This window comes from Pipra filicauda, unplaced genomic scaffold (assembly GCF_003945595.2).
Source record: "Pipra filicauda isolate LSUMZ 115617 unplaced genomic scaffold, ASM394559v2 scaffold101_size5749837_pilon, whole genome shotgun sequence".
NCBI lineage: Eukaryota > Metazoa > Chordata > Aves > Passeriformes > Pipridae > Pipra > Pipra filicauda.
Genome location: NW_024103452.1, coordinates 1,638,345 through 1,655,851, shown reverse-complemented (window position 1 = coordinate 1,655,851; position 17,507 = coordinate 1,638,345). Strand labels below are relative to the sequence as shown.

Genomic DNA, 17,507 nt, shown 5'->3' with positions numbered 1-17,507 from the left:
CGATCTCCTCTCATTAAGTTTTTAATTGCCTGCCTGAGGGAAAGAGGTTAGGTTTTCCATCTGCCTTTTGATTTTGATGTACTGTGGTTTAATCACAGTGAGATCATATTTGCTCTAAGGCTATTGTTTGCATGCTTGATTTTTTTTTCCCCTCCCTGTTGATGTCACAAAAGGCACACAGCCTTCAGACAGATTTGAAAAGGCCTTTTAAAGTCATGGAACTAGATCACACCCTTCCTTGGGTGGGGGGAAAGGAAACTGGTTACAAGGATGAAACATATACAGAAAACTTAGTGAGTTAGGTGTGGTGGAATTTCCCAAAATATTAATAGGTCTTGAAGGTAACTCAGGGGATGTGGTTTGTGTTCCCAGAAAGAATAAAGAAAATGGTATTTTGGCACTCCTGTAAACTTCAGGAACTCAGAGGGCAAGGGAGTAAGATCAGGATATGTCATCAGTAGATCAGTGCTCTGCTTCACTGTAAATGTTACTGTCGCAAACCCTATGGGACTTTGGTGATAGCCCCAAACAGGGTGGGTGGTCTGACAGCACAAGCTGTGTGCATTAATCTCAGGAGTGTTCCCCATGGCTGAGCGAATATGCCCTTTTCCCGCGTAGCTGTGACCCACTGCGTCTCACTGCACAGACGCCAAACACAGGGTTGCTATGGGAGTTGTCACTCCTCTTAAACTCCTCCTACGTGCTCACCAAGCACCTCGGAGCTTTTGTGGTACAACACATCCAGCCTTCACCACATCAGAAACAGAAGGGGTAAATGAACTCCTTATTTAACATCTATGATGTTATATTTCTGTGATTACCTTTGCAATACCTCGCATCCTCTCTAACTAAAATAAAACCGGACAAGCCAAAACCCAAAACTCAAATCAAGTGACAAAAGAATATCACGTGAACAAAGAAAGCCTAGCTTATTTTCCTTCTAGCTAAGGTAGAAATTATCATTTTGCTGTTCTTAGTAGATACAGAGCCAGAAAACTTTCTTTTTCAACTCAGTTGTCCATTTCGAAACTTCATTCATGGCAATAAGCGGATGCACACAGTGCAGAATAATTAAGTATTTTATTCCCACAGGCTAAAGCTTCAGTTAGGATCTTAGCTCTAACTTTCATTTTCACATTTTTCCTTTTTTACTTCCCCTCCCACACCTCTTCTATCCTCCTAATTCCTTCTTTCAGAGTCATGCATTTGGATTCCCTCTGAAGTTGCAGGTTCACTGCTGTGCCTCCATTTTGCAAACTATTTGCCAACTGCCTGCCAAAAAAATGGGTGCAAAAATATCTCCTATTTACTTAAAATGGAGCAGCTATGAAACGAAAAGTGTTTTCAGACCAGAGAGCCTTCAGTCTCTCACATTTATGTCACATTTGAATCCCAGATTTGGGTGAATCAGTGTACCATATCAGCATCTTGAGCAGGAGTGTGAAGTGCCTGGTCCACTTGCTGCCTGCCTGCCCCCCTTGCTTGGTGGAGTATTGTGCCTGCAGAAACTGGCAGTGAATATTCCAGAGCGTGACAGCCATAGTGCTACTTTGGCCTACCCAAGTGTGATCCATTAAGGAGGGGATATTCCCATTTTTCATCTTTTACTTTCTGTGTAACTTGTCTCACTACCAAGGAAATCCCAGCCAGAACAAACTCTGAAATTCAGGCTCCTCAGGCCAGACAGGCAGGCTGGGACAGCTCAGTGGAACACTGAAATAAGACCCTTTCTGCCCTCCAAACTCAAGGTTTTCCACATCACAACCTCCACACAGCGTGGTGTGCTTTAGCATGACTGACAGCCTCTGTTGCAGAGATGTACAGGATGCAAGGATACTTAGGGTGGATGAAGACCTGTCCTCCTTAGGGCTCTGCTCAGGCTGTTAGCTCATAGGTCTCTCATTAGCTGTAAAGCTAGCCTTCCAAATCTGTGCATGGAAAACTGCTTTAGTTTCCACCCAGAACTGTAATTATTTGGCCTAGCAACGCTTGACCAGAGAAGTATCTTCACTAAATCAAAACTTGGGGGTTTTGGTGGAAGAAAGCAAGAGAGTGCCTGAAAAGTGGAACTTTGCCTGAGGAGCAAACTGAAACATTATTGTGCTGAGCGTTTGCGACCAGGTTCCTTATTTTGCCATTAGCAGTGAGCCCAAAGAGTTCCCAGAGCCAGGCACAGGCCAAGGGCCTCTCAGAGTGCTCCCTCTGAAGCTGCGGTCACCGTGACGCCCTGCTAGTGCAGCAGACTCTTTCATACATGCTGTGGTAGCACTTCCTGTCTTCTCTGCTAGCTATCAACTTGAGATAAAAAGCAAGTATCTGCACACAGCTTGTTGCTGGTGATGAGTCGTTCAAGGTCTACACGCGTATGGGGGCTGTTATGGCCAAGCAGTGCCATTTCGTAGTCCATGCCCCACGTCACTGCCCACAAGGACATGTCTAAAAACATGCCAGTGCAGCTTTGTGTGCACCAGATACTGCCTTTGCTGTTCACACTGTCTTCTTACAGCTTTGAGGAGACCAGCAAAAGACATTTTTAAAAGCTGAATATCTTGTTCAGTGACCTCTGTCCACTTCTATTAAGTAGCCTTCATGATAAGTTGCTTGTTATAGATAGACCTGTTACCTACTGTGCTTCAATAGTTGCTTTCCTTGCCAACACAGCACAATAAATTCTTTATTCAGGGGCAGTGACAGTGAGAAATAGAAAAGGAGATGAGAGCTGAAAAGCACTGAAGTTAAACTGTCCAATGGCTCTTACACTGAAGCACTTTTGTCAGAAGGCAAGAGAAGCACAAACTTCCCTCTCTTCTACCAGTGCTGCTTGTAGTCAAACCATTTCTCTCACGATAAAACTCACTCTTGGTGGGTTTTCAGATCGGTTCTTTAGTCTCAGGCAAATCATTATTTGTTGCGCTTACTGCAGCCGTACAAGTGTATGTAAATGCTTAAGCGTACTTTGGAGTGGCAGTGATTCATTTTAAAGAAACCTAAAAGATGTGAATCTATATCAAAAATATTATGCGATGGATAATTAAAAGTGACCCAATGAAAATTAAGCTACTGATTTGTTCACAGACACTCCTTTGGGGAGTGTCACCCTCACCTTTCCTTCCTTTGTTCCTCCCTTCCTACTCCCAAGCTAGCTAAACACAGAAGAGAAGCTGTTTGTCATTTTAAGAAACAGTTTGTCCAGTTATAGAAAAAAGGGGTCCCACCCTTTTTCAGTGAAGAGCACAGGCACTTTTCCTAGTTTTGTTTGCACATAAACTCTACACATAGGAAGCAATATTTAAAAACAAGATAAAGCGGAACAAAACAATACACCTCATCAGCCAAGCACAGAGCAGGGATCAGTATCCTCATATTGCACCTCTCAGGGATGTGGCAGAAATTCTTTGAGCTTACGGTTGGTTGAACCTTTTCCTTGAGCATTCATTCATTGTGGAGCTGGCTAAGGAGTCAAGTCGGCAGCCCTGCGCTAAGAGCTTGGCACTGCAACACTCAACCCTTAAAGAGTCCATTGTATTTAATCTCCTAGCATGTAATTTATTATTCCTGTGTTTGCTTCCGTGGCTGTGGGCACCTCACACACTCTGGTTACCCACGTCACTGGATGTGTTTACTCTAACAGAAATAGTAGATGTTTCCACCACTCTCTTTAACTCTTGCCTCTTCCCTCTTCTGCCACTCTGCCTCTTCATCCTCCAGACTGCACATTACAGAATTCTGTCAGTTCCCTTCACTGCAGAGAAGGCCAACCAAAACAGATCATGTTCTTCAAAGTATTTTCATGTGTCTTTATTGAGCTGCAGACATGTTAACCATCAATTGCAGTAGGCTAAGGAGAGAGTAGACACCTTTGGCTGTTCTATAACAGGCCTCATTTATGCATCTGAATTTGGCATGTAATTCTTTCAACGTCTGAGAAGAAAAATAGTGTACAGAGTCTTTTTTTTTAATTTGGGTTCTGCAAGTAGAACAGCTGACAGTTTTCGGAGCAGCATCTTTTGCTCTCAGTCAGGTTTCTCTAGGACACCCATCCTGGATGCAAAAGAAAGAAAAATCTAAGATGTGCAGAGAATACAAATTGCACCTTTCCAGGGTTTATCTAATGGACTTGCAATTGACACTAAAGGAAAACTCAAAAGTTTCAAATCCCAGGCTCACTTTACCTTGAGGGAGCTTGAAAGCTTTACTTTTGTCTCAACCAAGGTAGAAAGTTGGGACCGCAGGCACTGTAATCTGCATTTAATCTAGAGAGTATCCATTTCAGTTTCAGTTCTTTTAGACAGAGTTTCTGACACAAGGCATCAGCAAAGTCAACTGAGCCTTTTCCTGGGGCATGTTCCAGCTAAAATCCCTGGGGCAGTAGTCATTGGGGTCAGGCTCCCTTTCACTTTGACCTGCTGACAACTGAGATAGCACTTTGTTTAACAGAAGACTGAAGAACTTCCGTTTTTCAGTGATTTTACATAAGATGCTTTCTGCTGCACTCATGTGTCCAAGGTTAAGAGGAATTCAAGCCTCTTGAGAACGAATGTTTTGCCTGTAACAGAGTATTAACACAGTAGGGCCCTGACCGTAGCTTCAACTTCCAGACATCCCAAGTATTGCTAGCTAGGCTTGAGGAATCTTTCCAGTCAACCATCAGTTATACAGAAGTGCTCCTTAATTGAAGCATGGCTGCTATAACACAGGGGGCTCAGGAGAATGGAGCTGCATAGAGACCACAAGTACTTTTGGATTTTGAGAAGGGCACCACTGCATCTCTCACAGAATCAACCAGGCTGGAAAAGACCTATCATGCAGTTAATTTAACTGAACCAAAGGAGGGCAACAAAGACTTCCATCCTTAATCTTATTAAAAGAAGGTGGTAGCTGCCATCATGTTCATTTTATGAAGTACAGCTTATTTCTATGACAAACCAAAATTTTTTCCCCTATATAACATCAGATCATTTTTCCCTACCGTTACAGAACTTGAATTTGTAGTTCTCAATCTGTTGCCCTCCTTTTTTCTTGCTGTATTAGAAATACAAAGGGACTTCTGTGCTACTTGCCAGTTGTGAAAACAAGTTCCAGTACAATTTTCTCATTGCCCTTTCTTTATCGCCGATTTGTTTAGGAAATGGCCAAGGTTTTTTTAGCGCTTACACAAAAAGGTCACTGCTGTGTCTTCTCATATCAGATCTTAGTGCTTATTTGATGCCTGTTTCACAGACAGATGAGCGACATATCCATGTGTCTTCAGAGCAAGTCGAATTAATTCCGTATAATGCTCCCCATTCTCTGAGCTGATGAGAACAAGAAGAGGGACTATTGAGATATTGGCTATGATGCCCACAGAATCCAAAAAATAGTCAAATTTGTCCAGTCAGTTGAGATAAAGCCCATAAATGTTGAGAGATATCTTCGATCGGAAGTTCTTTCCGTGTGTGGAAAAGTAAAGACTACAGTTTTGATCACCACAGCAGGTTAAAGGTACCTCTGTGGTTTTGAAAAGCTTTCCTGATGGCCTTCTGTGGTGACAGTTTCATTTTTCTCCACGCTGACTCTGCTGAGTAATGAAAGTGACTGTGACACTGTTTCTGAAGCTCGTGTTAAGCAATCCTGTGAAGGAAGAATGAAGTCAGGGAAATGCCCAAAACACAGATTTGCTTAGCAGGATCAGTGCCTTTGCTGCTGGCACCAAGCAACAGGCTTAGTGTTTCTGGTCCTAGTCCTTATTTGGTGGAATATTTTGCCTGGTTCACTGCTCCATCAGTGACTGGTGCTGGTGGCATGGCTCTGGGCTATTTAAAAGGCCTTGGGGAAATTGCTGTGAAACAAGTAGCAACCAATTAGTATGATTCACATACTGGTGCCTGAGTTAACACTGACAATGAGAATCTGAAGCTGTTTGCAGCAAAGAAGTTCTTGAAGCACATCCAGAAAGTATTAACATGCTGCGTGCCAGGTGGTGAGAAGGTCACTGGGACAGAGATAATGAGCAACTGGGAAAAATTCACATGGGAACTTTTATCTGCTCTAATTCTACCACCATTCCAGCTTTGTTCTGAGAATTGCTTTGCTGTAAAAGCTAATCAAGCTTTTCAAATACCTTTAATCACCAAAGTGTAGAAGAATATGCATTTATCTTTGATTTAGCCTGCTTGGTTTGGGCCTCCCCAATCTAGCCATAATCTTCCTCCTTTAAACAACTCCTCTGTGAAAGCCTTCTTTAAATATTTTGTCAGTTGCACAGGCTCAGCTAGTCATGTTAGTAGATTTTGCCTGTGAAAGACATGGTAGAAAAAATGTAGAAAGATAAGAGATTAACTTGAATATTCATACTAGGCAGGGGCTTTTGCTTTATGAGCTCCGAGGACTCAGCTAAGCAGCCAGGTCAACACAGCAAGAGCATAGATGTAGTGTTCAAGAAGAGACTGCTGGTTTTGACCATGCTTAAATAATAGTTTTACAGTCCTGCCAAGGCATGGACAAAAATCGCTCTCTCCTTTATCTATATTCTTGTTTCTTAGTGCTTTGTTACTGATGAGCTGAGTAGATGTACATCAGAGAGAATGGTGGGCCTCAATCCTGCTGTTTACAGGGGAGTTCAAAATGGCCATCCTACTTTTCCAAACCAAAGCTTAATTTATACTGACCTCATTAATGATGCTGATGAAAGGCAAAGCCAGTGTTTCTCATACATTTGAAAGCTGATCCTCCATTTAGAGAAGAGGAAACTGATCTCATGCACCCCATTTCAACACTAAATGTCTTGGAAAAAGCATGTCCGCCTACCTTTTATGTGACATCTGAGCTTACCCTTTTTCCATCCACTAGTCAGCCCTGTGTACAGCCTCCTGACTGAGCAAGGTCAAATGGAAGTCTGCTGTCTTGATGAAGCACAGAGATGATTGGAAAACAAGTGTGTGTCAATAGGGAAAGATATAACAAGTGAGGGATAAAAAAAAGTTCTGTTATAGCCAAGGAAGAGGATAAATATGACAGATAAAAACACTAAACTGTACTCGACACTATCCCTTTAACAAAGGGAAGATAAATGTTTAAGACAGCTGCATATCCTTTTTGGTGGATTAGTACTATTTCAGTTTGTGTACTGCATCCAAGTATTTCAGCTTGAGCGCTACAAATTCAGGGCTCCGTATATTTTTTCAAGTGCTTATGATTAGTTTATAACCATCTCTGCTGAATGCCTTCACTGAAAATCAGGCAGTCATGAAGCACTTGTTTCCAACACGTTTGGAAATATCACCACACCCAAAAAATTAAATGTTCATGGCCTTTTTGAGGGGTCCAAGAACGTTAATACAGACAGCCTGCCTACTTTCCATTGAATACCTTGGCCAGTTACTCAGAACTAGATGTGCCATTCAGGCCTGCAAAGGAAGAGGAAAGGGAGCTGCTTCCATCTGTGATAGAAGGTGGTGCTTATTATTCTTAGTAACACATTAGGAACACATCACAATCTTACATCAATTCAGAGTTGGCTTAAAACTTCTTAGCAGGGGTACTGCTGGTAGCACAGCCACAACACTTGGGGTAACTAGGCACATTATTTTTTTAAATAATGTTCTCTTCAAGATCTTTCTACAGAAAGTGGGACTCAGAGGAACTATGTCCTTTGAGGTTGTTTTGGAGGGATTTTTTTGTGGTGGTGGTTTTGAGGCAGTGGGGAGAGGAAGCTCCTTGCCTATTAAGCTGATGCTGTGCTGTACTGCACCACCAAGGAAGTTCACAGAAAGAGTGAGAAGGCACAAAGCCATGTGCAAACACAAGCATTGTAGTTCAAAACCTGTGACATTTTGTCAGTTTGTATTTCAGAACAGTTTTTCTCAGCAGGTGGTCTACAGATCCCTGACTTTAAGGAGCCTGCAGGTGTCAGCTAAGAAAAGCCAGCTCACTGTCTTTACCTTAATGGGATCTGCACCCCCATGGAAAGTCTTTTGGGACCCCGCAAATGTAAAAACGTTTGGGAAAAACTGCTCTGGATTATGTCCCTGAGAGTCTTGTTCAAGTTTTATTTTAAATAGCAGCTAGTTAGCTGTAGCAGTACACAGAGAACACTTATATGGAAATCAGCGTCAAGAGATGAAGGGACAAGCCCTCATTCACAAGAAGAGCACATCAATGCCAAGTGCAGAACTCTCCTGACTTCCTGTCCATTCGGGCCAAATAAAGAGATTCCATCTGACCCGCTGTTACTACTGGGACAGAAAAATCCTCTGCTGCATTATTTTCCATGTTATTTTGTTTTCCTGCACACTTCTTTTTCAAATTCCGTTCTTTTTTCGTGTCACCTAGAATGTGCTTGAAAATTCAGAAAAATTCTAGCTTGTTTGTTCATTTGCTGTTCTTGCCCTTCTTTCTCCACAGAATCTTATGGCAAGAGCCCTGTACGATAACGTCCCCGAATGTGCAGAAGAGTTGGCCTTCCGCAAAGGAGACATTTTGACGGTGATAGAACAGAACACCAAAGGTCTTGAAGGATGGTGGCTCTGCTCCTTACACGGCCGGCAAGGCATCGTTCCAGGCAACCGTGTGAAACTCCTGATAGGTCCAGTGGTACAGGACAGTCTGTCTGGCCAGGATATGCCCAGCTCAGGATTGATGAATCAATCTTTCAACCAGCAAAAGATCTACCAAGTGCCAAGCTCACATGCTGTAGCACGGGACCCTGTCTACCAAGTGCCACCTTCCCATCAGAATCAGGGAATTTACCAAATACCCACTGGTCATGGTCTAGTGGGACAAGATATTTACCAGGTGCCACCCTCCATGCAGAGGTGTGCTGATGGTCCAGCTCTGACTAACAAGGTGCGTGCATTTGCTTTTACTTCACAGCTCCAAAGCAGCTCTCTTGTGCTGCCCACCAATGAAGTTGTTAATGCCTAGTGCCAGCCTGTGGGCTGATTAAAAAAAACCAAACATATATATATAAAAAAACTATATGAAGTTATAGCAGTAACTTTAATTATTCGTAATTAAACTAAGCAGCTTAATTTGCAAGGGAGATACACAGTAGAGCATTTTGGAGCTGCTGCTAAAGGTGAGGGAGAGTATGTGATCTCACATCCTCCCAGGCTGAGGCACATCTGGCCTATGGCACTCTTGCATTATATGTTCAAAAGCGCTACTGTAGCAAGATTAACTCTCCCACATATTAATGAACGGTTACATCATCTGCCCAAGTAATTTTTGTTTAATTAAAAATTATATAGTGTTGCTGGAGAAGTCCCAGTGGGTCTAAACTATAAAGAGGAATACGTGATTGACAAGAGCCATACTTGTGAGGGAACAAGAGGATGATGGTAACTAGGGATGTTTGAATACTGAACCTAAACCTTGTAAGAGTGCATTTACATTTACCTACAGCTAAATTTCTTGATTGAACGTGGGAGCTGCAAGAGCTCCATGATGCAGCCATTACTGAAGCAATTGACAGCTCCCAAGGCTCCAGTGAGTGGCACTGCATTAAGTGGGTCCCCCTTTATTCCTGCTGTCCTTCTTAGACTCTCCCCATCTCCTGCCACTCCTTCATTTTACCTTAATAAGATACTTGCCAGGTACCCTGGTACACACAGTGCACAGTCACACTGGTGGAAAAAGATTAAGGAAGATACCCAAGGAATGAAGGAGATTCTCCTGGTCTTCCAGACCCCTTATTACAAAGCCAACAAGAAGTTCTTCCACTCCCTCCATTCCCAGTTCAACAGCTTCAGCTATTAGCTATTAGCATCCTTCTTACCTTTAGAGTTTAAGGCATAGCATTTATATGAAGGTTACATGAGCAGATGATGGCTCTTGTAAGGAAGTTCTTGTCTGGTTTAAACTTTGATCTCCTAATTCAGATTGGCAAGACAGTCTGTTTCATGTTTTTCCCCCACCTCTCCCGCAACTCAGCCTTTTTCATATCAGGCCTTTGGAAGACATCTTCTAATGCTTTTATTTCCTTGTTATAATTTCATTTTCCCTGATAAGACTAAATGGATTTTTTTTCCTTCTGAGCAAGAGAAAAAGATCTGTGAAACTATTCCAAGTCAATTTATAAAGAGGTTTGCTTGCTCAGCTTTTCCACAATTATGCTTTCTAGGCTGTGCAGGAAGATAAAATGAGAAAATTGCACTTGCTGCACAGGCAGAGATAGGAGCTTTGTTGGAGCAATTATGTGGGTTTTCTTGACAAGTCTCACATATTTTTTCTCCTTTTCTCCTTTCCCTGTAGACTAGATATAGTGAAATGTTTTTCAGAAGCAGTATTGTTTACCTATCCACAGTAGCATTTAGATACCCTCTAAGGTCACTGAGCACCTGCTAAATACGTATTAATGGAACAGCAGAGAAGAGATCACATTTTAGTGTATGTCTATAGGAAACATTTTACAGCACTGAATGTTTTACAACCTCAGCTATCCCTCTTGGGCCACAGGAGCTTCACCGTGCTGCAGAGCTGCACTGAGGTCTGTTGAAAAACCCAAGCTTGGAATAGTTTTAGGGCCTGACCTGCCTAAATGAGTGTTAGGATAGTTTGCGTAGCATAATACGTATGTGTTTGTACACTGCACAGAAAGAATTTTCCAGCTGCGTGTGAAATCTCCCTCCTCTGGCCCCCTCCAGCTCCACTGAAACTAACAGGACATCCTGCATAAACCTGGTTGCTGCTAGGACTGTGTTAAAACCCTCGAAACACTGAGAAACGGAAAGCTTTGTTTTAGTTTAAGTGCAAACTTCTTGTTGAGATGCAAAAATCAGAAGCAGTGAAGCACCTGTTTTCTCCAAGTTTCTGCCTAGAAATTGTTTCATCAACCTTGAATATGCATTTTTCTGAATTCAAGGCATCTTCTGTAGAAAATTAAGATTATTTGTCTGCCTTATAACTTGCTTTCATTTAATTTCCTGCAACCTATGACAGGCCAGCTATGCTGCATAAAAAGAAATGGCTGCGGTGCTAAGTGTAGAATAACTAAACACATACATTTATAAAGCATTTTACCCTCATCAAAGTAGATATCAACCTGCTTAGCGCTAGCTAATATTTGCTACTTGCTTTAATCATGACTTAAATTTATTTAGCCTAAGAGCCCTTGGTCTTAGTATTCACTGTTTATTAGTGGCAGACAAACCTCACGGCAGTGTTCTGCTTTGATCAGAGGTAGACATATCTCTGGTGCTTTGGAATTGCTTAGTTCTACACTAAATAGAACCCACTGGGATTGAAACCACTGGGATTGAAACAAGAGAGAACTGTAGGGTTATTAGGAGGGGTGGATTCTGTTCTTTGTCATCCTAACCTTGCTAAACTGCTATTTAATGCTAAAGCTGCAACTCTCTGCTAATGGGTTTGTGAAAGAAAAGCCTAATTAAAGAGAAGCACTTTAGCTTGTGTTCTTTGTCTGAGGAAGCAGTCCGTCCTCCAACTCCTCCTCCTCTAGGGATCAGTAAAAACAATCCTTAGTATTAAGGAAAGCTGGACATCTTGAAGATTTAATTTGGGGAATCTTTGCTTTGTCTTCCAAAGATAATTAATCTCTTTTCTCGGACTTGTGACACCTGCTCCAAAGGCTTAAATGAACCACTTTGCCTCCTTCCATCAGCGGAATCAGCTGGTCAGCAAGCTGTGTGTTTTGGCAGTTTTAAGGACTTTGAATAGTTTTGCTATGAGCACTTCCTATATGGAAGCCTTCTCCCTTCCCATAGCAGTAGCTAGAGAAGACGACCATGTCCTTTAGACACCACTCTTAAGTGGGACCAGCAGCAGTTTCTGCCCTATCCATTTCTGCACGTCTGCCTGTTTTCTTTGTGCAGATGTGTGGCTTGGCTGCCATACAGGTTTTGCAGGCAAGGCTTAGGAACTATAGTCAGGCAGGAATTGTCTAGCCTCAAGCAGCAGTAAATCAACAGTGGGCATGTTATTAAGCTGTGCTGAGGTAACGCATCTTGTTAGCCAGAAAGGCAAAGCGAGTCAAAAAGGAGTCCTGAGGCAGGTAATTACAATGATTAATTGATTCTGACCAAGCTGGTTGTTGACAACAGAGCTGTATTGGCTCCCTCTATCAAATAAAATAGCACCTTCTAAAACTCAGCCTCCCAATGACAGAGATAATGAGGGACAGTTTAAAATTAGCCTTGGTTAGCCCCAAGCTTTTATAGATGTGCTGCAAGTTTAGTCACAAAACGGTTACACCCCTAAGTGTGGAGAGCGTCTGAGGAGCATAAAGATGTGAAAGCTGTATCTTAGAATTTATTCCCTCCTTGTGTGCTCTGCCTTGAAACTTACTCTCTTTTGCTGCAGCTAGCAAAGAGAAGGAACCTTGAGACATTCAGGAAACGTGGATTTTATCCTCGCTGCAGAATTCTGCGTGGGTTTTAGTGGTGTTTCTGCACCTCATCTGTGAAATATGTGGGTTAATTATGAGGGAACTCATTCTGTACAGATTACTTTAAGAACATCCTCTGGGAAAGGTGCTGTCAAAGCACAAAGTCTTGCATCTGTGATTAATCATTAGTTCACACCTAAGCTTTAAACTGGGGAAAGCTACACATGAAAAAAAGTCACCGGCATCATTGTCTGGTTCAGTGTTTCCCCTGGCTGGTCTGTTGTGCTGTCCCTGCCATCCTGAAAACAGTATTGGCCAAAAATTTTAAGGGAATTATTTTCTTGTTGGAAAACAGTTTTGCAAATTCTGAAAGCTTTCTGTAGGAACCAGTAGCTCTCAGGAGAACTGCTGATCAAGAGAACTCTGCACAAAACAGAATGAGGCTTATGTACCACAGCTGTTTAACCAGGGAAGAGGCTGCACTGCAAGAGTTACTAGCCCTGAACAACAGCTCCCACGGGGCACAGACTAACTCAGGCAAATAGAGATTAATGCCTTGGAACATACCAGCTTTTTTGTTTGTTGGTCTGTTTGAACTAGAACTCTGCAGTTCAGGAAACACTTAAGAGTTACCCACCTTCTAAAAGTGGATAGAGCAGAATAAGGGAGGAACTCATCTTCATCCCTGGCCTATTTCCAAGTATAAATATGTCCTTGACAGATGAAGGGTTTCACACCCCGCCATCCTGCTAACTCTGCCTTTTTCAAGAGGTGACTGCCTTCAGCAGGAGGCTTGGGTAAAGCATGGCTAAGGGAACAGACCTTTTTCCCTGGTCTTTATTATTATATTTTTTATTATTATATTATAGAGTCATGTTGGTTGACTGAACTAGAAAGTGGAAATGCCACACCACAAGCAGCACCAACCCTGGCAGTTCCAGCACAGGCTTTGGTAGCAGGAGCCAGTTAGCCCCATTATGACGTTTTTCCTTCCAATTAAATAAGTACTGTCTTAGCTGGGAAGAAACAAATGGTTGCATGTAATGTTTGTTACAGAAATAAGCCTGCCTTTACATTAATATCTGTTTTTTTCTTGCCTATTTTCATATTTGTGAGGTAAGAAGAGACATACATTAAGCACAGTAAAGAGTTGTGTGGCAGATATATTTTATTATCAAAAAGAACTGGAGCATATGTAGTATTCTGCAGTTTGTCAGCAAAATGTATTTTCATTCGAAGTTAGAATAATGTCCCCGTTTACCCTCAAGTCTGAAGTACCACAGTTTCCTGTGATAGGGTTTACATAAATTACCCAAACAGTGATCGTATAGTCCTTCTTTTTTTCTGCTTTCACATTACAAATTCTATTTTGGGGATTTATGCCCCTCGTAACAAAATATTGCTTCAGTGGAAGAAGTGCTGAACACACAGGAAGTTTGCTGAGTACAGCAGGAATGGTACCACATACCTCAACACTCAGTGCTCTGTTTCACAAAGTGTGCTCTAAAGGATGAAAATCTCTCAAATTAAATGCAAACTCAGTGGTTAAAACAGCACACAGCCTTTTTCTTAGACTGAGGAGTTTCACTTGTAATCTTCCATGTGACAGTAATAGAACAGCCATTTTACTGTAAAATTTAGTGCAGTTAATCTATTCTCAGTAGTCTTCATGAAAACTGAGTGAAGAAACCCTAATCCACAGCTCAGAGTAAGCAGTAGTTATTCACTGATGTGATTTGTAGAGAAGTATTATAAGAAAAAAACTGCATTTTATTAGGGTGAGCAAACATATGAGCTCAACATTACTCCCTGTTTCTTCCTGAGTGCAGGGCTCATTTTAATCAGTTCTATTTGTAGACCAGAGGTATGCATTTTTCCCCTGGAGTATCACAAAAAAGGCCAGTACTGTAATCTCCTCCAATAACCGAGGTCTCCTGGGACACAAATCTGTCTGCACAGGCACAAGCACAGGATCAAACCTTTAATAAAAAAAAAAGAAAAAAAAAAAAAAAAAGAAAAAAAAATAAATAATAAACAGGAAAATGCAAGTTTATGGATTCTTTTCTTGGTGGTTCAAAACCTAACTGGAGCTTTGACTGTGTCTGAAACAGACACTAAATTCGGGTAATCTAAATTTCCCTCTAGGTACTAAAAACTAAGCACAGCAGCAGAGCATTTTAGAAAAAAATTCCACACAAGTGGAAAACTGATTATTCAGAAAGTGAATCTAATCATAAGGAGGAAGTGTGGTTTATGGAGATAGGAAATGAGTAGATGAAGACAGGTTGCTGACCGTAAGAAAACACAGTTGTAGTGAAACCTAAGGCTTGGCAGGCATTCTGTGACTTTGGAGATGTTTTGATTTGGGGGAAGACTAATTAGCACCAGAATATCATCATTCCACATGTCTGGCATGAAATGTTTCAATTTTTCTTTTTTAAATAACAGTGATAATACTGCATCTTTTTTTTTTTTGTTGAATCTAAATTAATCTTTCTCCCCAAACAGATTTGTTAGAATGGAAATAAAATGAAATTAATGTACTTAAGTTCTAGGGAGACAGGCACCTTCTATAACCCATCCCTAATCCATAAAAGACAATAACATATTCCCATTGGGTCTTGCCATCATAACTTTTTCATATGCACAATCAGTCATGACTGAGGTCTGATATAATTATTGTACAGATGCAACAAACAATTAATGGTGGAGTTTATATCTGTTTAAAAGGTGTCTATATCTTCCATAAACTTGCCACAGCAAGCAGTGCTAATCTAAACACCGGTTACTAGGAGCACTTGTCGGTACATGTGCCCAGAGAAACCCATACAAAAATGGAGCCAGAGTATAACTTGTGAGCCAGAGAACCTCTACAAATCAAATTAAATTGAACTGCTTCCTGATGGAAGGTTTTATTTGCCTACCTCTCTCAGAGCAACATGGTTCCCAACCCAGATGATTTAGAGACACTTCCGTTGTTTCTACCCAAGTGTACCTCCGAAAACACTCTTGTGGAATTGAAACTCTTTGGCAGTGCTTCATCTCAACCATTTTTTTGCCCCCTGGGAAATGCCGATTCACAAAAACTGAAATTGTTGACAGGGAAGGATCTGTTCTGAGAAATGTCTTAAAGGAAAGGGAACGAAGTCATGGAAATACCCTATTACAACAATTCCCAAATGAAGCTTTCCTCCCCCAACTTTCAGTTCAATATAGGAGGAAAGAAATAACACAAATAAGATGAAGCCCCTCAAAAAAATTAAAATTAGTTGTTTGGACTGAACCAAACTGGTTTATTGCTTGTGAGCCTTTAGGATTTTATGTCATTCACAACAAGACACTCTCTGCCCTACCTGTCCCACCACCGCATATTCTCATCCTTTTTCTTTCTTTCCTGTCCTCCTCCAAACTTGCCCTAAATTTTGGCTTCTGTCTTTGAGAAGAGACAGAGTATTTCCAGCATAGAAAACATATGCATGTTAGCCAAATGGTTCTTCATGTGACAACCTTTTTATAATGAGAAGACCAGACAGACTGGGATGGACAAAGCAAAATGCTGCTTTTTTATCATGGGCAAGATACCCAAATGCTGAGGTGCTGAGTTTTGCCACTGAGTTTTGCTACTGAGTGCTTTAGTAGATACACACATTTCTCCACTAAAACTTATCACTCAATAATTTGAGGGGTTTCTTTCTCCATAAGGTCCATCCATAGACATTATTTCTGAGTGTGTGCCTGTTCTGTCACTAGTCCTGTAATGCATCAGCTCTTTAGCCCTGTTGGCCAATGCGCACAAAAATGATGATGTCACTGTCTGTCTGAAAATGAGTAATTGTCATGGGGATGGCACTGGTAAAACTCTTAGCAAGAGCGATGAACAACTATCCTCTTTCACACTCCTCTTAAAAATGCTGATAATTTAATAGTACTGAGTATGTTTTGCTTATCTCTCTTTTTCTCTTCCTTTCCTCTGAAAAAAATGGGACGCTCTCAGAAGTGTTGGTTTGACTCTCTTTAATCACATTTTGTAAGCAAGAATGACTCTTACCAGAAGCTAGGAAATACCCCTTCCCACTCAGCCTTGCAATTCAAGGCCAGCCAGCACCAAGCCTGTTCCACTGAAGCAAGCAGAAATGTTGTTCATAACACAACTGGCAGAAAGCCCCGGAGTTGATGTGAGAAAGAGCAGGATCAGGTCACGAAAATATCATAAAATAAAGAAAAAAACCCCAAGTACAATCTTGCCAGTGACAAAATTGTTGAGCTTTTTTGTGCTTTGTACTGCTCATTCAGGTGAGGTCTGGAGAGAGAGAGAGACCTTTCTATGTGCATTAATTTGCAATCATGAACTCCAGTAAGCAAAAATTCAACACTGTCATTCAAAGTTGCAGTTAATCCAAGTCAGTACCATTCCACCGCACTTAATACATCCCTGTCATTTTATATTAGTCAGAGCATAGGCCATTTATGTAACTGCACATATTTTTAAAAAGGAATTGTTTGGAAGGACAATAAACCTGCACTTCAGTTTTAGGAAAACTACAAAACTGAAAAACAGTGTAATGACCCTGCTTTTGTGTGCTGGTTAATGGAAGAGGTCGCACTAGAAGTTAAAAAATCAGGATTAGGCTAGTTGCAAAGCAGTGGGCTATACCATTTTCACCAGCAGTTGAGGGTTTGAATCAAGGCCAGCTTGTGATTTCACACTTTTTATTTTAAATTTGTTTCACAGCTTCTGCTCAACATCTTCAAGACTCACAACCCAAAACTGGTATAAATCTTGTTGAAATAATACCACCTCAAAAGCAAGACACCCATTTCCATTACTTGTAGTTATTTACATTACAGTAATGCAGGGTTGTTTTTTAAGGCTGAGCATCTACTGGTGAGGGAGGCACTTCATAGCTGCATTTAAAAGTTTCTATTTAAATGCCTGAGCCTGCAAAGGTAGGCATTTTTAATTTAGCTCAGCGTGAATCAGTGACATCTGGACATGCTTTAGCACTGAAAGCAGTTACAAGTTATAGCAGAATCTTCATAGGTAAAGGTCTTAGACAACAACTGGACAAAAAGTAGAGGAGAAAATAAGCAGTATTTTGAAGATGAAAACAACATGTATCAGTGTAGCATTTGTCATGTATTCTTATCTTCACACATCTGAATATTCTAAGAAAATTCACTGGTG

General features: G+C 41.3%; 1 protein-coding gene across 1 annotated transcript in view; it reads left to right on the top strand.

Annotated features, from left to right (window-relative positions):
- NEDD9 (neural precursor cell expressed, developmentally down-regulated 9) overlaps positions 1-17,507 on the top strand; it is a 39,191-nt gene that overhangs the window by 7,655 nt on the left and 14,029 nt on the right. The window contains exon 2 of the mRNA XM_027745075.2: positions 8,383-8,823. Within this exon, the coding sequence (XP_027600876.2) occupies positions 8,383-8,823 (441 nt within the window). The remainder of the gene's footprint in view (positions 1-8,382; positions 8,824-17,507) is intronic.